Genomic DNA, 24,859 nt, shown 5'->3' with positions numbered 1-24,859 from the left:
TAGGGGCTCCAGCACTACTGTTACATTCCCGCTATCGGCACACCCTGGCCAGGTCCAAAGCTTTTGTCCTCTTGCAGGAATACCTCCCATCCAAACCCCATCATGTACATCACCCAGGGAGTTTGTAACATCACCTCAGAGACCTTCGGCCATACCATTGAATAAAACAAGTAACTTATCGCTAATCTCCTAAAATATTGCAGGCCTTAGGAGCAAAAAGATGCAAGAAGACTGGAGGGGGTTTCACTGATAATCTGGGCACTCTTATGCTCCAAGACACTTGGGAACTTGAGCCATCTCATGTGCAAGGTTTAAAAACGCTTTTTGTACTCCAAGGTCCTTGGATGGTAGACCATGAGGTGATCTTGGTGTAGGAGGCTGACTCGGTATATGGTGTACAGCTATAGGTGAGGCACCCTGTATTGAGTCCAGGCAACTCTTAGTGATAGCGTAGGAGGTTCTAGATAACCAGAGCTCTTCGAGGGGTAGATGTGGAGAGCAGCTAAGGCTTATCCAGGAGGGTGTAAAGCAGTTGCAAATACCACACAGGCCAGTCAGTGATGTACACACAGGAAAGAACCATGCCAGTGTTAGAAAAATATTTATTGTAACACACACACTAGAACTAACTTTGGTATATCTCCTAATGATAGATATGAACATACAAAATGTACTTAGAAAAAGGTGTGTACAGGCATATAATAACACTTGCCCCTATTTGGTGGAGAGGGGACCATATACTAAGTAAATAGAATGCAAGAATCACTACCACCCAAGGACCCTTAGGACTGGGGAAGCACAGGAACACCCAAGGTAAGTAAGTAGGATTCCCCAGGCGCGTGTGTGCAAAGGTGTAACCCTGGGTTAGGTGTCCCTAGGATAACGTGGAGAAGTCACTGTTGGAGTTTTGTGGATTTAGGACCCTTCTCAGAGGATCCCAAGTATGCCCACTGGGAGAAGGCAGTTTGGATAGTGCCCTCTCCTGTGGATACCCAGAACAGTGGAGAACATACACCAGGGAGCCCAGGTGCATAGGGGTGAAGTTGTGTCTGACACTTCAGTTGAAGTCAGTGGGGACCTCGGTTGTCCAGCTGCTCATGTGACCTCGTGATCAGGTCAGTGGATTTCTGAAGAAGTGGACCTAAGGAAAGAAGGGATCGAGTCCAGACCACCTGGAGGTGCCTAGGCAGTGCAGGAGGGCCGTGCACACCCTTCTGGAAGATGCTTTCCTGTTAGACGGTGGACGAGGAGGTGTGGCTGTGGCGTCCCAGTGATTCAGGAAGACCCCTGGAGTCCTCTGCGAGCTGTCCCACGCCAGTGGGCAGGTTGCAGAGGGGTCAGTGGTCTGTGGGGCCAAAAACAATCCTTGGCAAAGGCAGTGCAGTGTTCCGCAGAGATTGCAGCATTTGTAGAGACCACAAGATCCAGGTGACCCAACCTATGCAGGTAGGTCAGAGCCAGCCCTCTGCAAGCAGGAGAGCCAGCAGGGATCACTGGAGCCCCCAGCAGGACCCTGTAGCAGCAGGCCCAGGGAGGCCTCTGCAGCACAGCAAAGAGGGATTCCCACTTCGCAGGAGTTGCAGAGAGGACATTGTTCTTAGAGCTGGAGAGTGCTAGAGGCCGGGGCTTTTTGGGGCTAGGAGGTCTTCAGACTGAAGAGCCAAGAAGCCTTGGCAAGGACAAACAGACATGATGCACAGGGGTTCCAGCCCAGCAGCTCCAGCAAGGGACCACAGACATCTCAAATGCATAGAAGACAGGTCAGAGAGCCACAGAACCACCATTTGTCTTGTAGAGCCTTGAGGAGTCCGTGGGACAGCAGGATCCATAAACCAGTTGTCGATGTTGAGGTGCCTGCAGATGCAGGGGAGTGACTCCTTCACTCCAAGGGAGTTTTCTGCTTGTTTTCCTAAGTGTAGGCAGAGTCCTTGTGACTCTGAAGGATACACGGCCACTGAGGTTGCAGAAGTCTTGCACAATTTGGAAACAAAGTCACAGTAGGAGCCCTCCTACTGGTTACAGTTTTGCTGTTAGTCCCAGCAAAGAACAGCAGTGGTTCCGGTGTCCAGGTTGCAGACGAGACTTGCAGATGGATCTCAAATTCTTGCATACAAATCTAGGGTTCCACCCTCAGGGTAGTCCTTAAGAAACCCAGGAAGTGGTTTAGGCACTTCCTGCAGGGACCCACCTATCGGGGCGGGCGGGGGGGGGTCAGGGACGTCACTGAGCTCGACTGCCCAGTCAGATGCTCCCATGGGCGTCTGCTCATCTTATTTCTAAGATGGCAGAATGAAGTGGCCACCTGGTAGCACTCTGGGTACCTCCCTAGAGTAGAAGCTGGATAGGGGGGTGGTCACTCTCCTGTCCTTTATGTGGTTTCACAGTAGAGCCGGGGGCTCCTGGGGTAAACTGGTTTATGCAAGGAGGGCACCAAATGTGCCCTTCAAAGCAGTCTGGTGGCAATCTGAGGCACCCCTACCCCATCCCAGAGACACCTATTTCTAAAGGAGACATGGTCACATCTCTCCTCTACAGGAAATCCTTTGTTCTGCCTTCCCCTGCTTCAGTTAAGCTCACAGCTTGCAGCACTGGCTTGCATGCAAACCCTGCAAGGCTGTACAGGCAGACATGAGGGATCACCTAGGGAACCCTCAGAGTACATGGTATAATGCCACTAGGACTGGAATCGGTGTTGTTGCATGGTTCCAACATGTGTGATACCAAACATGCCTTGGTTCGGTGAAACCATTATGTAGTTGGACATGTTGTATAGACCAATGTCCTCTACATTTCATTAAGATTGCTTCTCCGCACTTACAAAGCTCTGAAAATGGAGTCTGGTATTTGAAGGGACACCTCTGCTCATGCAGGGATGCCTGCACACTGAGAATCAAGCACTCTGCCCTTGGTCTGTAGGGCCTCCGTTAGGGGTAACCTATAGGGTCAGAGTGCAGTGACCATAATATAAGGCAAAGCTTATATCTGGGGTGACAGGTGCATGCACCATTTTACACGCTGCAGTGGCAGGCCTGTATCACAGATTGCATGCTGCAATCCCTAAGGGACCCTTGGTATACCAGTGCCCTGGGTACCTAAGTACCATATACTAGGGACTTACATGGGTGCACCAGTAGGCAAAATGTGTGGTGTATAAATTACCTACCAACTAAATTTGGGGAGAGAACGTTGACACTGAGGTCCTGATTAGCAGGATCCTAATGTACTGCAGTCTAAACACGCTGACACCAGGCAAAAAGTGGGGGTAACTATGTCAGAAAGGCGCTAGATTCCCACACTTGCCATACGGTCTAGCATCTTCTTGGGTTGCCATGTGAAACAGCTACGACATACTCGGGCTAGAAGTCTCATTCTGTAGAGGGCAAAACTGTTCTTGTAAAATGTCTATAGCAGTACCCCGAAGTCATCTGTCCCCAGTATTACAAGTACTAAGAGATCTTACTGTAAAGATTGCCAATAAAGTTGCTGTCATAGTGGGTGGTGATTTTAATGTAAGCTTTGAGCCCTCAGTTCTCTTAAGGGATATCGCTGGCAAGGAAGATCAGTCGTGGAACATTCCGCAACCACTAGGCTCATGTTTACTACCTTTGGCCAAGGTAGCTCCACAAATGATAGATCTCTCTGTGTTTATGCTGTCACTTAAAAGCCTGTACCGGCCTAACCACCTCTGATTTAGATAGGCGCTTTTAAAAAGAACACTTACCAGAGTCTTACTCATTATATATTTTTTGGAGCCACACTCTTGGAATAATCTTATCAACATGGAAATTATTCAGCAGTTTTAGAGCAACCACTTCCCCTTGCTTCATATCCTCTGGGGTAATTTAAATAATTTAGGTTCACAGCCATGGCCGCTTGGGGGGCGGGGGGACCTATCTGTTACTAATAATTGGAGGAATGTAAGATGGGAATGCGTCACAAACAACTAGGTCATTAATGCTCAGTTGTATCCCTGCATGGATTCCATTCTGTGTGTAACTGCAGATCCTGAGTGCTCACTTCACACTATTATGGAATTTCATGACAGATGTTTTGAGGCTCTGAAAATCTTCTTTTTCACCAAACCTCCCTCTAATAGGAGCAGGCCTCCATTTACCAATTGGACGTGGTACAATTAATTAGTTGTGCAGGGCAGCCAAGTGTCTTTTAATCGAAGCTATTAAAAGTGGCTCCTTATACAAAATTCAACCTGCTAGAGCCAATTGTAAAGCATCCCAGAAAAAGGCTAGTGTAGCTTGGGATACTGGTGTATGGGAAGATATTCTGCTCGCTGTTAGATCTGGAAATCATGCAGCCATTGGCGCATGATTAGTCACGGTTCAAAAACGAACATACTGAAGCCAGAGTAATATCCTGCCGCAGGATTAGCCACTTCCCAAGTTTTTACAGTGTTAATACTACTTGTTCTTCGAACTCTACTGTTTTTGAACCCGAAGAACTTAGCAATGACCCTTTAGCAATAAGTGTTCCATTTCTGCAGGAATTATCCAGTGAGATAGGTTCCTTCTTTTCTCTAGCAGAAACTTAATGTGCCATCTGCTTGCCAAAAGCGGGTAAGGCTCCTGGCCTGGACACGATCCCTGTGGATCTTTCAAAGTCAAAGCTCATTATTTGGGCCTTTTACCTAAGTCGAGTTGCCAGTGCCATTATGGCTGGTACCCAAATCCCTGCTGCCTGTAAAGGAGCAGAGATAATTCCTATATTCAAGATGAGAGGAAACTGAAGAACACCTTTTGTTCTTCTGCCCAAAGTATTCCAGGCAGCATAGACACTAGATTGCACCCCTATATCACACTCTGTAAATCCGCCAACTCCGGGTTGCACTGAGAATTTGTAGATCAGATACCATCCCCTACATCGTATTTTCAATAGCAATTGAGTCTATCTAGCCCATTCGGTTCAAGATTCTGTCCCTTCTAGCTTCCATTGAGCCCACGTTGACTTAAGTGCTTGCTCTACTTGGCCCAAACAAGTTAGGCCTGTTCTAGGATTATTATCCCTGCCAAGACAACCTGGCTGGAAGAAGTAACAATAATAGAAGAGGGAACTATTGCCAGAGAGAGATATAACGCCTACACTAAACAATGTACTTGACTTATGATATGCACTTGTTGTTTTGTGCTTGAAAGACTTGAACCTATGTATAATTCACCGTATCAAGGCTGTTTTGAGACTTAAATTTTGCACTGACATGCTAGATCAATATCTTAAAACTGAAGCATTCTAGAGTACTTGCATACTAAGTAATGTTTAATCGTGGGCCTATCATTGTTTGCATAATTGTACCTATTCAAAGACCTTTTTGTTTTATTGTGAATTTTATCCCATCAATGCAAAAATGTTTTGTGTTCTTGATATGTTGTATGGTTATAATTTCAATATTTGTAGCATTATACTCGCGTGCAGGTATGAAACTGTAAATAGATTGTTTTTTATGGTCTTTGACCAAAAAAGTGCTTAAAACTGAAAACTGTACTTTTTATTCACTACAAAGAGTGTTGCTGCCCCTGCCTGGAGCTCCTCCTAAGCTGGTGTTGGCAGGGCTAAAGCATTATTAGGACCTGGACTGTCTGTTCCAGAACCTTATTGTTGACAGTAGTAAAGTTATGATCTTCTCAGACTTAACAGCCACTGTCCAGTAACAAAGAGTCTCTTGTATCGAGGTTAAGTGAAGACTTTGAGATATGGGGATGAGGTATGGAATCAAGTTCCCAGCCAAGTTAAAAGTTGTGACATACTGATTCTTCACCAACCCCCAAAAAGTCTGGGATTTGATAGAGGCCCATACACCACAGTGTATTCATACCCTGGAATAGGTAGGTAGTGAAGAGAACGAAGGAGAGTCATAAGGGATAGAAGAAGACACCTGAACAACAATTTGCAACAACCAGTGCAGCAAGGGCAGTGGAAACTTCCATTTAGGATGAGCAACTCTAGTGTGACAATAGGAGGATGGCAGAAGAAGAAACACGTTGACTCATAACAGTCCCAAAGTTTTGGGATAGACCAAAAATGGCTTAAGTGACCCCCTGATCAGTTGATGGCTTATGTAACCAGTGAAAATGTGATCTTGAGTGAGAAACTGTAAGCAGGGAAGTGATGCAGTCCATCTTAATGGGAAAGGCTCACAATGGAAAACATTTGTGAGCATTGGAGGCTGAGTTGGCCATGCCTCTTATTACACAATGGATAGCAAACATCTAAAATTGAAAATCCTTATGTGGAATATGAGAGGGTCAATAAGGCCATGAAATGATCTAAGACCCTAGCATACATCAAAATGAGAGAAGCTCACATCCTCTTTCTTTTAGAGACCCACCTAACACATGCACAGGGCTTGGCTTTGCATAGGTGCAGAGGGGCCAGCTGTATTACACTTGTTACTCAGCTTATGCCAAGAGGCAACTACAGTAATATGGATACGACCAGTCCAGAGTCAGCCATACCTCTCATAAACCTATATGCCACAACACAGATCAGACCGCAGTCTTAAAAGAAATATAGGTAGATCTCTTAGATCTAACACAATACCCAATGATTGTTGCAGGCAGTTTAACTGCATAGCTGAAATGGACAGGTCCCATCACGCTTTGCAGGATTCGGCAACTGCTCTTCAAACATAAACCATTACTTTTGACGATGAAACAGACTTAGAACAACCATTCCTTCTATGAAACTGAAAGTTGAGGACTAGGTGTTTAGGCACTCATCAGGGGAGACAGTCCAAACCCACTACCCATGAAATGTTTGGGGGTGATGGCATGGAAGTTGAATATCCCACTTTAGCATAATTATTCCATATATGCAAAACATCTGTAGCCTTAGGGCCCGAGACATTACTAATGTAGTACTGGAACCTGATCCTCAATGAGTTAATGTCACATTTGGCTAGAGCCTTGAAGCTTCTATTCATTTGTGTTCTTTTAAATGAGCAAGAGTGGTACACAAACTTAATTTGTTTAAAAAGTATTACATGTGAGTTTTATTACAGTACATTTTGTATGACTCAGATTTAAAATGTGGAGTTCCTTATCCTGTGCTTGGATGCAGGAACAGCTAAGCAGTTCAAGGAATAGAGTTATCCTAAAGACACAGATTTCTAGTTCATTAGGGAAAAAGTCGACATATGTTCAGTATTGCCTGTGGGTGGGCTGCTTCTATTATTTGGCTGAAACTGGTTCAGAGATCCAGCTACCAGGGATGTGTTAATTTTATTTAAAATTGTCCACAAAGTAAGCCAATTGGGAAATGAAAAAATGTTTGGGGCACAGATATGGCCCTCCATAAATGTTTTCAACTATGCTGCATTTTCTAAATATTACACATATCACTTTTGCCTTTGTTTCGAGAATATGGTTGAAATCTGATAATGAAACTGAATATCATTCGAATAGTGTAAATGATATATCAATAATAAGGGTTCTGCAGAAGCTTGGAAATATGATATGAGAAGCAGACAAATGGACCTTTACACTAATGCTTCCAAGGGAGGTGGTGACCTCAAGCAGATTTTGCCCTACACAGTTTAAATACTTACACAGGATAGGTTTAACCCTCGAAAAGCTCTGATGCATGTAACGTAGTCCAAACCCTAATTTGTGTTGGTGTAAAAGTACTAAAGTCAACCACCAGATGGCCCCGTTAAATACTCTGGAGGATGAAGGATTCTTATTTGAAAAGTTTTTGTTGAGATTAAGTTTAGTGCTGGGTAAACAAGACATCACCCAGAACTGGAGAATGTTGACTCCCCCTAGCATTATGAAAGGGAAAAGGTGTATAGACATTGCTGCATCCCCAAGAAATATTGGAAGACATGGGGAAAGTTGGGCTGCAAACTCAACAGTGAAGGGACATTAATTAAATCTGTCCAAATCTCAGAAGGGCTTTGTGGTAGAGCAATAAATGAATCAATCGTGTGTATGTTGCATCGGGTGGGAATCGTTTGAGGAGAAAGTAAACCTAAAGGAGTAAATAATCCACTATTGAACAGATGTAATAACAGTGAAGGGGTGAGTTTGTATGTCATTGTTGTGGTTTCACCTTACTGATGTACCCCCTGAAGCAAAAATACCTAGAAATAGATTTATGTAAAAAAATCAGGGCTCTGGTTACCTTTTTTAATTTTTTTCTGCTAGCGTTTTATTTTTACTTTTATTTTCATTGTCAACTCTAACTGAAGTTATTCAGCGTACTTACAGTTTTCATCATACACAGCATCAGAGACAACAATCTTATAACCATTACTAATGCATTGCAGGCTCAACTGACATTCAAAATAAGATGGTGTTCTAACATTAACGTTCATACTTTTCCCTCTGTTTTATACCAGGTAGTGGTGGTTGTGGTGTCTACATGTCGTCAGAACGGGTCTTGTAGACTTAGTAGGTAGTAGCAAAAAGGTTCCCAGATACCTCTATGTTGTGATGCTTGTGGGAACAGTGTGCCATGGATCTCGTGATTAGTGGAGCAAGTGGTCAGGTTTTGCTGCCAGTGTGCATATCTGGGAGCAGTATTCTTCCTTCAGCTGATAGCCACTCTATTTCCCCACCAGGAGGGCAATTGCTACACATTGTCTGTGAATACTGGAGACCTCCTTGACATAGCTTAAAAGGGCAGTTAGCGCTAACAGTTCCAGTGGATCAGGTATTATCTTGTTATGTTCTAAATTTAGTTTAGACCAATATGCTTTAATCTGCCTAGAGCCCCCATGCCATGAGCAGAAACTCTTCGTCTGGGGACCCCCATCTCCAGCAGCTGAATTCCACCACCAAGCCAAATTTAGCTATTGACTACGGAGTATAATAAGCTCTGTGGAGGAACTTTAGTTGGAGGGGATGATGTTGCCCATAAAAGGATACTTTCTTGGTCTGGATAAAACACCATGTCCAGTGTGTCCGGTATTTTGTGGCCCAGTGCTGATTCCTAACCTTCCTTGCCTCTGGTGTGAGGTGCAGTGGGTGCCTGGATGGAGCTATTGCTCATTGTAGTTATCAGCTGATGAGGGGCTGGGGTTAGTTATTATCATTGTCAAAGCACCTATTCCGAGTGCTCAGCTTCGAATGTGATATATATGGCTCTAAGAGAGTTGTGGAGTCTATTGTACAGTAGAACATGCATAGAGCTGGGCTGATCAGATCCTCTGAACTCATCATAGGTGAGAAATCTAGAATTTGTGAACAACGATCCCTTAGTGTGGAGGCCTCTAGCCTGTAAGTTAAGTATTGTACCCAGTTCAGAGTTTAGCACCAGGCGCAGGTTATTCATGAGCGGGATGTGTGGGGATTACATACCACCAGGGCCTGTCAGTGCTGCAAGGCTAGCCCAAACCCAGGTAGTGATCTGTAGTGTATGTATTATGACACAGGAGTGTGGGTTTTGTGTCAGTATGGCAGAGCGCAGTGGTATCAGGGTTGCCAGGCCCACCTCTAGGTTATGGTACTGAGTTTAACATGTGTTGCATGCCCAATAATGAGCAAATTGTGCCAGTGACACCAAATAGTCCAATTCAGTGTTGGGGGTGGTAAACCTTCCCTTCTGATATGTAATTTGCAGCTTGATCCAAGCTATTCTAGGCAGGCAGCCAGCCCATGCCAGTCATATCATGTTTGTAGTGAGGTACATGAAGAATGCTCGGGATAGGGATAATGGACTGTTTTTGAACCGGTACAGTAGTCTGGGGCAGACCACCATCTTCATGAGGCCTACCCTACCGCTAGCGTCCATGCCAGTTTTTTGTTTTTTTTGTTTAGTTTTTGGGATTTTATTTGATTTAAAAACAACAACAGTTGCAACATAGACATTTTGTGTGCATAATGTAGCCTTCTTTCATCCCTATGTACAACGGTTTGTCCCATATAATCCTGTTCCCTCCCTCAACCAGCACCATACATACAGTAACAACAGATAAAGCAAGAGTTAACTATCACGAGGAGGCAAAGGTCTAGGTTGCTGGCAGTAATCCATGATAGCAAAGGCTGCTTCCATGTAAATGTGACGCTATACAACGCCAAGAGGCTACACACAGTCCAGTCACGCATTACGAGCAGGATCTGGGGACTGCATCAGGAGATAGGTGTGTAAGGTGAGCTGGATATCTCTGGGTCTCGAATGGATGGACAGGAGCTAGCTATATAACTTTGTTCATTGCAGTATATTAAATCCGTAATCCAGTCCTTGGAATTTAGTGGCTCTACTAGTCCCCAGCAACAGGCAACGTGCCTTTCAGTGAGCAGTAAGGACAGATCAACATATCTCCTGTAAGTTGCAGATGGTTCTTTAACATGCCCAAGGATAACCATGAGAGGATTCAGCAGTATCTCCTCTTCTATCAAGATGGAGAGATTAGCCTGAACCTCCAGCCAGTAGGAGTGCACGGGCTCACATGACCATGTCAAGTGAAGGAAATCTCCGCCAGTCATCCCATATCTGGCTCATCGATCGTCTGGTTTAAGACCAAACTTATGAAGTTTTATAGGGGTATAGTATGCCTTGTGGAGGAACTTGTATTGGATAATTCTGAGCTACTCCTGGAGGATATCTGCAATGTTCCTTGCAATATCTAGTTCTGTTTCCCAGTGTTTTCAAGCCTTACCCTGGTGGCCTGGAGATTCAGTCTGTGCAGAGGGGTAGAGAGAGGAGACCTGGTGTTTGGTGCTTGTGGCCTGTAGCATGTTGTCTAGTGGGATAAAGGTAGGAGGTTCAGCTGGGAAATCTATGAGGGCTGCTTTGGAGTTCCATTTCAGGAGGGTGTATGTAAGGACATTCAGGGGGAAGGCTGGTTCATTTCCTATATATTCTGCTCGCGTAATGAAATAGACCATCGCGATACAGATCGCCCCAGAAGGTAAGGCCTCTTCTTTTGAGTTGAGGTTTACACAGGGATTCATGCGTGACTGGCAGTAGAGGTTGATATTCTAGAGGGAGCAGAGGAGAGTAAATAACATGCTTTCCCACTTCATGGCATAGTCTCTGCCATGCTTTAGTAGTGCAAGCAACCGTGGACAAAATGGCTGATGGATTACCCAAAGGGGTGCCTCTAAATGAAGCAGAGGGGAATTTGTGCCATACACCGTTGTTCAATAGCCAAATGGGGAAGAAAAGGGGTGGGATAGTACAAATCAATAACATGGTGAGCTTGTCTCATAGATATTAAAGCTCCATGTCCAGTGCTTCAAATCCTCCTTCCTGGAAAGGTACTGTGAGAGTATCCTGTTGAATGCGGGGCTGTTTCCCCTTCCCAGGAAAGCCTAAACTGAGTCTTCAGTGTTAAAAAAAAAAAAAAAATTACAAATTGGGATAATGGAATGGCGATGTTCAGAAAGAGGTACAATAATTTAGGAAGAAGCACCATCTTCATTAATGGAATGAGCCCTGCAGGTGACAATGGGAGAGAGATCTATTGTGTCATTTGATCAGTGCTTGTTTTGAGTGCAGTTCCAAAATTGGAGCAGATTATCTTCTTTCTATCTTGGGATACCATTATGCCCAGGTACTTAAGCTCTGCCGCGCACCACTGTAATGGGAAGTCAGGAATAAAGGGTGTTATGGCCTTCGTAAGAAGAAAAAGCTCTGATTTCTCCCAATTAATTTGAATTTGCGACAACCCTCAGATTTGACAAACTCTCGCAATATACCATTCAGGCTCAAGTGAGGGTCCCGAAGATACATTGTAGGATCGGTATAGAGAAATTAGAACATGCCAGCCGGGGTATCTCAATGTGAAATTGCGATGCAGCTGCCACTTGACGGCCAGGGGCTCAACCACCAGGGAAAAAAGTCTTGGCGATAGTGGGTAGCCCTGCCTGGTACCCCTCGTTATCGCAAATATGGTGGGGTTGCGGGAGGGGTAGACTGCTTTGTCAATGCACACCCTAGCCACGGGGTTGGACTAGAGGAGTGTGACCCAGGACATAAATGTACAGGGAAATCCCATCCTGCAGAGAATAGCCTGCAGATAGTCCCATTCAAGGGAGTCAAAGACTTAGGTGGCCTCTAAAAAGACCCCAACAGTTGCAGGTCTAGGTCAATGTCCTGCAAGACTGTGAATATGGTTCTTAAGTTATATGAAGTGGAGGGCCCGAGTATGAATCTGGACTGGTCGGGGTGTACCAGGTATGTTCCAATGAGGGTCAGCCTTTTGCCAAGTAATTTAGCTAATTTTTTGACATTGCAGTTGATGAGGGGGAGCAATTGTTAGGACTTGCACCGATCAAGAGGCTTTCTAGGTTTAGCATCTTTATGACTAATACCTCACGCATAGACATGGGAAGCTGTCCCACCTGCCTCGCTTCTTTAAAGATGGCAAGTAAAATTGGGGCCAGTATGTCAGTGTATGTTTTATAGAATTAGGCTAGGAGCCCATCGGGCCTTGGAGCTTTACCGGCCTGCAATTGTTGTATCGTATCACCTCATAAATCGCGTCTTTGGTAAAATCTTGTTCTAGAAAGATACGGTGAGCATTGCTCAACCAGCCCAGAGCTACATCCTCCAGATAGGAGCCTACTTTCATAAGTGTAAAAAATTGATTTCTTAACTTGGCGTGAGGGCTCCATTTTGTCTAACATTTCAGTTCCATTTGCTCTGTGCTATGAGCAAAATTGTATGTCTCAGGCCTGCTCAATTTTCTTCCTTGCAAATGTGCTGGTTTCTTAGAGTTGCTTTCGAAACTTTGCAGATGGGCTAACTGCCCCATGTTCTTAGAAATGTTATCTCTGTGTTTGAACATCCTGTTCTTGTGGTTCAAAGGTGTTACAGGAAATGTTTGCTTGAACGTGTTTGGAAATTATGACGCATGTATAGTGTGGTAAAGTGTTTTTTTGTTTTGTTTTTTGCAATAAAAGACATCAACGGCTGAAGGAAAGGTCAGTTGCTTTGGCCAGAGTGTGTCCTTTTTGACACTTTTTGGAGGTGACCTGTTGCAGTGAATAAAATGCTATCTTGAAGCATAATCTGAATCCTTGTATTCTATCTTGTAGAAATTCAGCCTCTTACAAGAAGAGACTCGTAAATTTATTTCACATATGCTTCCTCCGTTGGGAGGCGTAAAAGGAGCTGTAGCAGGCAGTGAAGGTACGCAGTATGCTTGGAGTGTTGATATGCATCAGATCCTGGTCCTTCCGAGACCCAGCACATCATTAGCAGCCCATTGATGCCTTATTATAGGCCTAGTTTTTTTTTTTTTTACAGCCACTTACCCTCTCCATAGGCTTGTGCAGCAGAGTATTTGCTGCAGAAGATGGTTTTCCTGGTGGCCGCCTCATGATATTTCTTGAACGTGGATTTGAACTACTCTGCCATCAGAGGGTTATCAGCAATGGATTGCTGGGCTTCTAAGTGTTCAAGGTCCCCTTCCAGCCTACATGAGTGATCCCAAAGGGAGCGTAATACTCCCCCACTTTTGTCAAAGCAAAGTTACCTAATCGTGACCTTGAAAGCCTCCAAGACTGTCCCGACCAGCGGCACAGTTCCTTTGTTTCTCAGAGTTGTCTTCTCAGCAAACTGGTGGTCTAGCAATATGAGTGGAGAGAGGTGCCAGTTAGAACCCAGGATTGTGTGGGGATAGTCAGTGTAAGCAGGATGGGGGAGTGGTCTGAAAAGGTTTGCTCGAGGTGTTTGATCTCACATACCCAGGTTCCCACACCCCTGAAGACTATGCATTAATCCAACTGAGACCAGCTCCCATGCACCCCTGAATAAAAGGTGCCTTCTCTTTCGAGAGGATGGAGATCACTCCATATGTCCAGAAGGTTGCGTCCCTTAAATTGTCGTGTAGGTGGCATGATGCTGTGCTTTGGTAACTAGGCGGGCATGTGAGGGGTCAAGGCTTTCACTGAGAACACAATTAAAATCTCCACCTCACAGTAGTACTGAAGGTCCTGTGGAGGTAATCTAGCCCCACAAATAATAAAAGAAATCTGGATTATCCAAATTTGGCCCTTCGCAGTGAAACTATGCTGATTGTATGCAAAAGGAGTTTCACCCACATGATCACATACCTACCCTGATCTTTCTGCAGTGACCCCTGTGGTGTAAATGGTACCCCTCCCCTTACAAGAAGTGCTTTGCCTCTTGCACATTAAATATGGGAGGAAAATACGCTATAGGATTCCCATTTCGCAGCAAATGGTGGGGAGTTGTGTGTAGTCGTGTGTTTTCTGTATAAGTGCCATACTGATCCCATGCCTCTCCGGGTGGTATAATATGTGTCTGCGTTTGCAAGGGAAAATGAGACCCCGAACATTGTAGGTGATACATTTGTATGGTGTCTCTGAATCGTACAGAGTAATGTTTGATTTACTGGTCAGGTTGGTGCAGAAAGGGAGTTGTGTGTAGTGTACGTGGTGGCAGACGAGTTGTAGGACTCCGAGCGTGAAGGCTGGAGCAGTACAAAGGGGACAAATGCTGTGCTACAACAATAAACCCGACTAACAAACACATCTCCCTCCTCCAACGCTGACTGCCCAATCCCTTCAAAAATGCAAACCCTCCCACCCAACACAGCCCAAGACAATCAGAAGTAGAGCAACACATCTGGTATCTCATGCAAAAAAATAAGCCAAAACTGAGGGGTAACCTGTTGGTAACAACCAGCGAGACAATGGAAGTCCTCCTTGATGTGCCAAGGGCATTAGGAGGAAATAACCAGCTCCCCTCTTAGCATGGATGATATATAAGGTGGTATCAGTAAAACATGACAATAGTGCATGAGTGAATCACAAGGGCACGGGGTTGATGCACAGAAGGGCTGCAAGAATGTCAGGACTTGCCCAAGTCTAGGCAGGCTCTTCCCAGTCCAGTCCAGCCAAGGGGGAAGCCGCAAGAGACGTAACAGCCAAGTGTGCCTCTCTGGGTTAATCGTCGGGAACCTGTGCAAGAATTCTGATGCCTGCTGGGGAGTAGTGAAGAAATATTGCTTGACTCTTATGGTAATCTGAAGTGCAGCCGGATAAAGCATAACGTAAGGGATAGCAGTCTGCTGAACTTAAGACGCGCCTCATGAACTGACGCTGTGAAGTCAGGGAAGAGTGAAATGTCATTGCCATCGAAGTTCAGGGTCCATTTCTCAGGAGCCATTGAAAGGGCAGGGTCCCAAACTAAAAAATGTAAGAGACAGGCAACGATTGGGCGGGCCGATGCCCCTGGTGGGGGTCGAGCAGCCAACGTTCAATTTGCACGTTCCATGATGAGTAGGTGAGAGAAAGCATCTGCTCCAAAGAGGGTCACCAATAATTTCTCAACATAGTCCTCTAACTTGCCCGGGTTGGCAGATTCAGGCAGTCCTATAATACAGATATATTGCGACTGGAATGCGCATCTAAATCCTAATTCTTGGCTACTATCTCCTTAGGAACTTTCTTCATGTTGAGGAGGGTGTCTCCCCAGAAAGACACAGTGTCTTCTACCCTTTAGATATGCTGGTCAGCCTCCTGTAGTTGACATTCATGTTACTCCAGTTTTTGAGTGATGTCCATACTGGTACCCAAGGAGACCATTTTTGGTTCAGTCAGGTCAGGCTCTGTTGCATTGCAGTCAGAAAGGCTCTCATGTCCCCTGTCCCTATATATTTCACCTGAGCTGGTCCAGTCACCTCAACTGCCTCAGGCACAGCATTGATCCCTCATGGAGCTTGACAAGAATCAAATTGGAGTATTGACTGGCGGACATCTGATTTGCCCATTGAGGCGTAACGGTTACTCTGCTACAGGGCATTGCCAGGGAGACTCTGTGTGTGTGAATGGTACTTGAAAGGTAGAGCATAGAGAGCAGTAAGCTGGATGGGACCACCTGCTACAATGAGGTACAAGGCTGCCTGTATGTTGTGGGTGTGTCAAAGTCCCAACTAGCCCCCACGCCAGATTAGGTTGTAGGGGACACAAACACAACGCCACCACAGGAGCCGCAGCCGTTCACGGAGTATGTAATAACTGTCCACCAGTGAATATAGCGATCACCAGGGCCCCACTCAGGACTGTACTTTCTAAGGATCAGGCTCACCCCTGTGTGGCCCGCATCAGTGAACCTCCCACAGATGACTGGGCCCTGCTATCCCCCGGGGCTTGCCTCTAGCCAGTGGGGGCCTCAGTGGGGACCTCTTTTCCCTACCTGTCTCTCAGCGGTCTCCAAGCTGCTCCCAGTGAGCCTACTTACCACGTGGCTGCAGCTCTCCCCTGTTCCTGAGGGGTGGCACACCCACCGCTACTCTTTTGCAGCACGGCCATGGTCCCGTCCCGCGCACAGGTAGCCCCGCAGTTGCAGTACCATTGGGCGTCTGCCTCCTGGAAACTATCTGCACATAGCGCCGCACTGCTGGCCCCAGAACATTCCGGCCACATGGCGCTCCTTCACCTCTGCAAGGCCGCAGGCATGGTTGAACTGCTCTCCCGCTGTTGCTTGACCTCCTGTCATTCTTGATTACACCCTTAAATCTCCCCCCCCCCCACCTCCTCCATTCCTCGCAAGCAGCTGTACTCTCCCACTCCATGTCCTGGCCCATTGTCAGTTTCTGGACAATGAGTAATGGTATAGGTTAGTCAAGAAAAGTGTGTATGAGTTATTTTCGAAGTAATATTGAGGTTACTTTATGAAGGTGAATAACAGAGTAACTTTGTTTTTCTATTTCAATATTTTATTATTGTAATCCTCCATGTTCTTCTAACATGGCTGATCCTGTGTCACAAGACTTTGTGATATCAGCAAACACGTGTTTAGCCCCTTACGGCACGCAGGCCTGAGGCTTTTTCAAGGCTGTACAGGAGTGCTGCAGTGCAAAGCTACTTTTTAAGGAAGTGCCCTGGCCTTGAGAAAGACGGGAGCTCATCGGGCCCCATCAGGGATGTCTGCGTGTTAGTCTTTACACAAGGAGCTCAAAGCCCGGGCTGTGTGAAGTTCCATTCACTCGAGGGGCTGCTTTCTTCACTGTTGGACAGGGCAGCAGTCCAGCCATACCTCAGGCCACGAGGATTAACCTTCTTGAATGTTGAATATTGGGAGCATCACTGTGCACAGCTTGATTCTACCAGCTCATGATAAAGAAGATGGTGATATAGCTCAGCAATTTAGGGTCTTGCTGCTTAGATCTAGCAAGTCTGCAGTTCTCAAGTTTTAATCTCAACTGGGTGGCCCAGCCTTTTGTCCTTTAGAGATCGTTGAATTGAGTATAGTTGGGTCGTTCACAACACCACTCTGTGTGCTTTTAGAGGTGCAGTGGCATGCCGCAGAACCTAAACGTCAGTCATATATTAGACTTGTTTCATATGTGATTGTCTCGGCCCTGTCGGACCGGCGTTTCACTTGCAGACTTGGCTTATCTTGTCCGACATTTTCTTAGTTTGTCTGGTCAGTTTCAGTGGGGGCAACTGTTTATGGCTTCTTTGTGGGGTTCGGTGCAAGGTCCCAGAGTTGGCTCTTTCGATTACCCATTTCGCTATTGTTCAGAGCCTGTCAGTCACATGGGTAGATAGTTTTTTCCTGGAATGGGTTGTGCTTGTAGTCTTGGGGTCATCTTATGAAATGGTTGCATCCCTATGAGGTGTCTCGAGATGCCCAACTTCCGGGGCTCTTCATTTTCCATCAAATACTCTGTTTTCCATCTCTGGCTAGCACTGCAGAAAGAGCTTGTTTCGATATATGACAGCTGAATCAAGCATTGGCAAAGCAAATAGGTCTCACCTATGTGAGATCTATCTTTAGGAGCGCTGTACAGTAGCGCGGCTGTTGTGCCTCATGGCTGAAAGTAAAAACGATATTATGCGGTCAACGCTGGCCATGTCATAGTGCTTTCTTTTTCTTTACTTTCAGCTATGTTGCGCAGCAGCCGCTGCGCAACATTGATGGAAAAAACATTGACAAAGCCAAATAGTTCTTGCGTGTATAAGAGCTATTTGGCTCTCTTAATGTTTTATTTTCTGGTGGGACAGGGTCATAGCAGCCCGTCCCACCACAAAATAAAACATTGTGATGTGTCAGTAGATGGTGCACAGTTGAACTTTGACTCTGAGGAGGTGCACAAGAATTGTTTTTATATATTTTTTTGTCTTTCAAAGACGGCACTTCACCACATCGACATTAGGCCTTGAGGGCATTGAGGGAAGGAAATCAAGATGCAGGGCTATGTTATGGGTATGATTGAGTATAAAGCCAGACTAATACCAGGGAAAATGTATGTAGCCATCAAGGGGATAACCTATTAAGCTTGCACCACCAAAATCTAGGTTTCTTCTTGGATCCCGATTGCCAACCGCAAGGCTGTGTGCCAAGTGATGGAGGCATGTGCACGTTGGTTCTCCAAAGACCTAGGGTGCATGAATAATTACATGACATTCACAGCATCAGACTTAAAGCAGGGGCGGTCCTTGTGTATCTATGGTTTTAGAATGCCTCTGAGAATTCAGCATGCTGTGCACCTGGAGCTGGAAAGTTGGCTGGGTGATATCATCTGTTAAGTCTACTAAATGGTTGGCTTCTGCAGTCGCTGCCAGAAAGGCTGGTGGGGCAAGGAAGCAGGCATCACATTGCAAGTGTAGAAATATCTTTTTGGGTTGGAACAGATATTGTATCCAGGCCATACTGTGTGAAAGACCTGTGTGAAACGCAAGCAGGAGTTGATGGGCACCATTTGTAGATTGAATACTTTAAGCAAAAGGGAAGAGGTAGCTTCCTTTCTTAGTATGGTGGAGTTATATAGTCATTTCTTGTGTAACTTATCTGACAATGCTAACGAGTTGCAGCACTTGTGGTGGAAATGTGTGGATTCCTGTTGGAATAAAGAATTCATGGAATAATTTGAATGAGTTACATCAGAGTTCAAAAGAGCTCCTTATGTACAGGCCTTTTGTTCCTGGTATAGGACTAGAGTGGTCAGGGTTGCAAGTAGTATAAGGTTATGAGCTGTTTTGCTTCAGGTGGGTCAATGTGAGGAAAGGTCAATTGCATGTGCCTATACGGCACTGATAAATGCTGAAGTAAATTATTCAGTCATCAAAAAGGAGCTGTGGGCGGCCTGTGGGGCCATAAAGATATTCAGGTAGTTATGACAGGGCAGTATACAGTAGATTCAGTTTGAACTGACCACAAACTATTGCTGGAGATTTTCTGTAAGAAAGTTGTAGACATGGTCTCCTTCAGGATAAAGAAATAGGCTGTTATGTTGCAAGAATATACGTTTAGTGTGGGGATAGTTTCCAGGAGTCAGAAATAGTGCACCTGACTGACTGTTCAGGTTGGTGAAGGAGGAGGTTAGTGAGACTGCTTTTGTAGAGAAAGAAGTGTGTATTGGAGAAAGTGTCTGTGCGGTGGACAGGAGGCGCTAATTCTTGAAGAGTGAGGTTGCACAGGGCTGGGCATTATTCCTGCTTGTCTTAAGGAGGCATGGCCAGAGATGAGTCTGTGATGTTTGTAGATGATATTGGGTAGTCAGAGATGAGTTTTTAGAGCATGATGGGTCAGTCAGTCAGTATTCAGATGCAGTCGATCAGTAGCTCCCTGTGGATTGCATAATAAGATCTTTGACATCGCTCTTAAGGGCCATCTAGGGATGGTGAAATCTCATTAGAGAATCTGCTTTGGTTTTTGGTGCCCTGGCCTTGACTTAGAGATAGTAAGGAGAGTGAGGGAATGTATGGAGAGTTATAAAATTCTTAAAATTGAGAACACCACCACCCATGGTGTGTAGATCATTGCCCAGTGAGCCCTGGCAAGAAGTCACCTTGGACATTGCATCTTCTGAATTGTAAAAATACTACTCCATACTTATTTGTAGCTAGGGATATGTTATCTAGATGGCCAGAGACTACATGTGTCAATGACATATCTTCTGGGGCAGTGATAAGGTTTCTTGAAGGCATATTAAGATGCAAGGAAGTTCTTCTTTACATTTTGACGGACAATGGTGTTCTATTTTGTTTGTGTGAACTGAAAGAGGGTTTGCTATTGTGTGGTCTTGCTCATAAGAAATCCTCTTTCTATCATCCTAAGACCAATGGAATGGTAGACCGGTTTAACCAAACCATCAAAGAGAGTTTCCAAGTGGCACATTCCAGTGGTCTTGATCAGAAGAAAGAGGTTCATCGGTGATTGGTTGCCTGTTGCCTTGCTTCTCAGGTCTCATGCGCTTGCCCTTAATGTGATTTAGAGGACAGAAATCCAAAACTAAACTGGCTTGAGCATCGATGGAGTGGAGCAGGGGTTGGATGAGTGTTTCAGTGAAGGATGATTGGAAGAGATGTGAGCTGGAAAACAATGTGGAGGAAGAAAGAATTTGATGACAGGCATGCTACTAGGTAATTCAAGTTTGAGGCGGTGATTGGGTCAAAGCCAAGCCACGGTCAAAAATTAGTGAGCTCAGAAAAGTCATCAGATTCTTTAGTGATGTGATCAAAGTGGCTGATGGCGGAACTTGGAATCTCAGAAAAGTGGTAGTGTGAAAAGAAGCTGCCATTTCAGGTAAGAGCAAGCAATCTCAGACGTGATCAAACAGCAGTCTCATGGTGGGGCAGCTGAAAGTTCTGTTGACATTGGAAAGCACATTCACATAAGAGAAAAATGGGGTTGCTAGAAACCTGGTTATTGGAGATCATGGGCCTCATTACGACCCTGGCGGTCGGATATCCACATTTACGGCTGTGGTGGTTGCGCCACAGTTGGACCGCCAGCACTGCCACTTCTTCTCCACTGGAGTTGCTGGTGGTGCTGACGGTCTTAATCCACCTGGGCAGCGCTGCCGTGGGGATTACGACCCCCCCCCTCTCCGCTAGCTTTTACATGGCAGTAGCACTGCCTTGTAAAGGCTGGTGGAGACAGGGTGCAGGGGGGCCCCATGGGGGCCCCTGCACTGCCCAAGCACATAACTTTGCAGACAGTGAAGAGCACAACGGGTGCTGGTGCACCCTCCGTATTGCAACATTGCTGTCGGCTCAATTATGAGCCGGTGTCAATGTTGTGGGCTGTGTCAGTCTGGGCCAGCGGGCGGTAACTTTGTTTCTGCCTGCTGACCCAGCAGGAAACTCGGAATCGGGGCCGCAGGAAGGGGGCTGCACTGGTGGTATCCTGACCGTGGGACTTCGGCTGACAGCCTTTTCTGTCCGCCGAATTCTGAATTAGGGCCTATGTGTAGAGATTTGTTTTTCCTGTGTCTTGTACCCTGTTATTTTGTGTCCCAGGTTGGGTCTTGGTGGGTATTTGTGTAAAAAAGAAAGATGTGTGGAGTCTTTTACCTGCTAGTCTTCTTTTCAGTGTCTACTGGTCCCTTATGTGTGACTTCATATCGACATGGGATTCTGGAACAGGATTCAAGCTGATGTTCTGAGGCTAGAAGTTGTTGGTAAGCCCATGGCTGAGCTGGAATAGAGGACACGTGCTTTTACCAATTTGGTACAGAGTGCTATTTTTCAGGTTACTCTTCTAAAACCGAAAGGAGACCCGACCTACCCTAATTCCACTGAGGAGAAATTAATAGGAGTGTTATAATAGAAGCATTGTATTAACTGGGACATGAAAACAATCCATTGAAAATATGTGCTAAATTCACATGCCAACTTCCTTCCAGAATTTTAAAAAAAATGTTTGTCTACTTTCTAATGCAGAATGATAGCTCCTGTTGTAGAAAAAAATAATCACATCAGACGTAGACCGAATTTTCAGTTGTCCCTACTGCTGCAGCAGAGAAATGATCCTTAAATTTGCTTTGTTGTCAGGACTCGATTCCAGTGGCTACGTGTATTCTAGGAGATACCTCTGATACCACAGCTTCTTCTTTTGCACAAAGATTAGGTGAGTTTACTACGCGTCCTCAGTTATTGCACCATGCTGTTAACTATAGCTTTTTATTATTCTTTAATGTTTTTATACAGTGTTTATTACAATTAATGCAACAAAAGGAACAATATAAAATATTTGCATGTACTTGCATATACTCGGAAGCAGAAGGAAAGCACAGTATAAAACATTCTTAATCTGCTTAACCCTATGAGGGTGGAAGTGGATACAAAATGTAATTGAAATTGCATGTATATGGCTCTTACTACCCCTGATGAGGCATTGAAGCACTTACAGAAAAGTTTTTTTATGTAAAACAATAGTCGGCTCATTGTCTTTTGGTCCGTATGTCACTCTCCCAAAAAAGCGTGGATCATATAATTGAGCCAGTCATGCTTCCATTACTGACAGAATAAGGTATCATTGTCACGCAGTGGAAAAATACGTTCCTGTGCATTGCAATGGTAATAAAAAGTCCTTCTGGTACCATTTGTAGCATTGGTGGGGGGAGGAGGAATAGAAAAGAGGAACCCCCTTTGCATGCCAGCACATCAGTTCCCTCGCCTGGCATGTGGAGAGGCAAAGCTGCCTGCCTATAGCTGCTGATGATGCACATCCATCCACTCTGACCTCCCGAGACACACCAGTTGGGCCCACCCTAGAGGTACACCTACTATTAGCTCATTTCCCAGGCCATGTACCTCATCCCCTTGAACCAGTGCTTAATTTGTAAATAAAAACATGCCTGTGCCCAAAGCCCTCCTCTTAAACATGCGGCTGCTGCAAGTAAATGTGCGAACATGGAATACTGAGACAGCGTAATCCTGAAACCATCATGGGCCTCTTCAATCCTTTTACAGCCCCTCCCTGCCCCTTCAGTTCACTCTTCCAGTTTTCTGCTTTTCCCCTCTGTGGCACTTTTTCTTTTTTAGGTTTGGCATGGCAGCTTTTCCGACTTGTTGGTATGTATCTGGGCTTTTAAGCACGCCCACTGCATGTCTATCATTATCACTCATTCATGGGCTTGCCCTTCAAAAATCTTTTATTTTTGTTGATAAATGCTTTATGTTTGTCACCCCTTGAAGCTGTTTTGTTACTGCTTTGGACATCGCCCCTGTTAAAGGGTGTTAGCGTGTCTGACCTTAATAAGTAAACTTACAAGGGAACGCAAATAGGTCGATGAGCCTTTAACTCGCAATTAAGAGGTTCTTACTACAGCTCCAGTACATAATCAATACACAATAATCAACATCAACCAATAATCAATGGAGTCAGTAATTGTCACGCATCATGACCTTTCAGTCATGAATAACTGTACCGTTTAGTAAAAGTTAAAATATTTATTTGCCTATATTAACAATGCTAAGGTCATGTAGATTAATCTCAAAATCAAATGAAACACACACAGAAACAATACTGGCTGTCCAAAGCAATGGAAGAAACGTAATCTAATCAAAGCTTGAACTACAACACATTCTAAGGTTATGGTGCAAATCAATAACAAAGTCAACTGCGTCAATGTAATTACTTACATTAAGTTTAGCAGAGAAATTCATCAAACATTAATCCCTATTAGCATGATTTCATTAGTGAGGATCTTTAACTAACACCAGATTAGCATCAGCATGTTGGGCTTCATGCAAAACAATTTAGTAACACAAATGTGGAAAACATCTAACTATGGCTCTATCAAAACAGTGCAGTCGGTACCTAGAAAGAAAAAGCAAATGCATAATAATCAACAGTCCGGGTCATAATACCTATCCTCAGTGTGGATCATCAAGCAGAGTCATTCTTCATCCTCAGGACCTGAGTCGATCAGCAAGGCATCAGGATTCAGCATCAAAGTTCAGAAAGCGCTAAGTCTCTTAAGCATTAAAGTCAAGGACACCTCTTGTCCAGACGCATAAGAAATATTGACCTTTCAGCCAGCAAGAAAATGGGCAACGAATCTATGGCAAAATGCAATGTGGTTAAGACAAAACGCACAGGCACAATGTTTGTCTCTTCTCAGTGCAGTCCCGTTAAGTCAAAACTGCTAAAACTACTTCCCAAATCCCTATTGGTCAGTTAATCGCATGTTCACACTTTGTCCAATAAAACTAAAACCCGAAATCTATGAATTCTACTATTACTCCATTCACATGTCGTTGATTGGTTTGTCTTGCAATGTCCTCATCATCTGGCTTGTCGGGTAACAATATTGTTGCAGCTTCCACTTCAGTCAGTATCTCCATTGTTCTTCTCCTGAGAAAGTCAGTCTCACACACATTACATACAAAATGTTACATCCACAGGAACATCATCTTCTAGCAGTTGGTTCTCTTGAGAAAGCTTCCGTTATGAGCACATTTAAACAATACAATAGAAATCACAGTTTAACTTTCTAGGACAGCCATCTTATTAAACGTTAAGAAATACAGCTTTGACATGAAGCGTGGCAAGTAGGCCATGACACTTGCTAAGTTAAGGCCTACAATTAATAAAGCTAAAGCTTACTGCATAACCCTTGATATGGCATATTACTACATTAATCTAACAGATGCTCAACATTTCATATTATTAGATCATTGATTAGTACATTTCGCTAACATTGGTGGCCATTCTTTGTGATCTCATTTTCAAATGTGTGCATTATTTTTCTATGTTATTTTTTTTGCTACAGAAACTTACTATCTGATAGAGACTTTTAGTTGCAGATTCCTTACCTTAGAATTTTCCTCCAGGCGTCAAACTGGATCCGGAGAGTTTTCTTCGAGCAATACCCTTGCGCGTCAGTAGGTGGCATCGGTCGACTCCGCAGGCGTCGTGGTCACCGTGATGACGCCGGGAGTAATACATAGACGCCGCCCTCGCGCAGTGACCTCAGTTCTTTTCTTTCCACGCCACACTCTGATCCGGAGAGAGCTACCTTAGGCTATTTTTTGGCCGAATTCAACCTTTTTGTCAAGCTTTTTAGGTACGACTTTGGTGCGTCGAATATCCCCGAAGACCGGGTTCAAGCCTTGTGAGGACTGCCATCGGACGATGTCGGTGACGGATCCTCATCGCGTTTGTCTGTGGTGCCTCGAGCGCGACCACGACCCAAAGT

General features: G+C 44.9%; 1 protein-coding gene across 1 annotated transcript in view; it reads left to right on the top strand.

The window, feature by feature from the left end:
* Positions 1 to 24,859, top strand: part of PSMG4 (proteasome assembly chaperone 4) — a 71,105-nt gene that overhangs the window by 28,118 nt on the left and 18,128 nt on the right. Inside the window, exon 2 of the mRNA XM_069217719.1 lies at positions 21,708 to 21,783. Coding sequence (XP_069073820.1) covers positions 21,708 to 21,783 — 76 coding nt within the window. The remainder of the gene's footprint in view (positions 1 to 21,707; positions 21,784 to 24,859) is intronic.

The sequence above is a fragment of the Pleurodeles waltl genome, chromosome 2_1 (assembly GCF_031143425.1).
Source record: "Pleurodeles waltl isolate 20211129_DDA chromosome 2_1, aPleWal1.hap1.20221129, whole genome shotgun sequence".
Classification (NCBI taxonomy): Eukaryota; Metazoa; Chordata; class Amphibia; order Caudata; family Salamandridae; genus Pleurodeles; species Pleurodeles waltl.
Note: the sequence above shows the minus strand (reverse complement) of the source record. Positions and strands in the feature narration are given on the sequence as shown.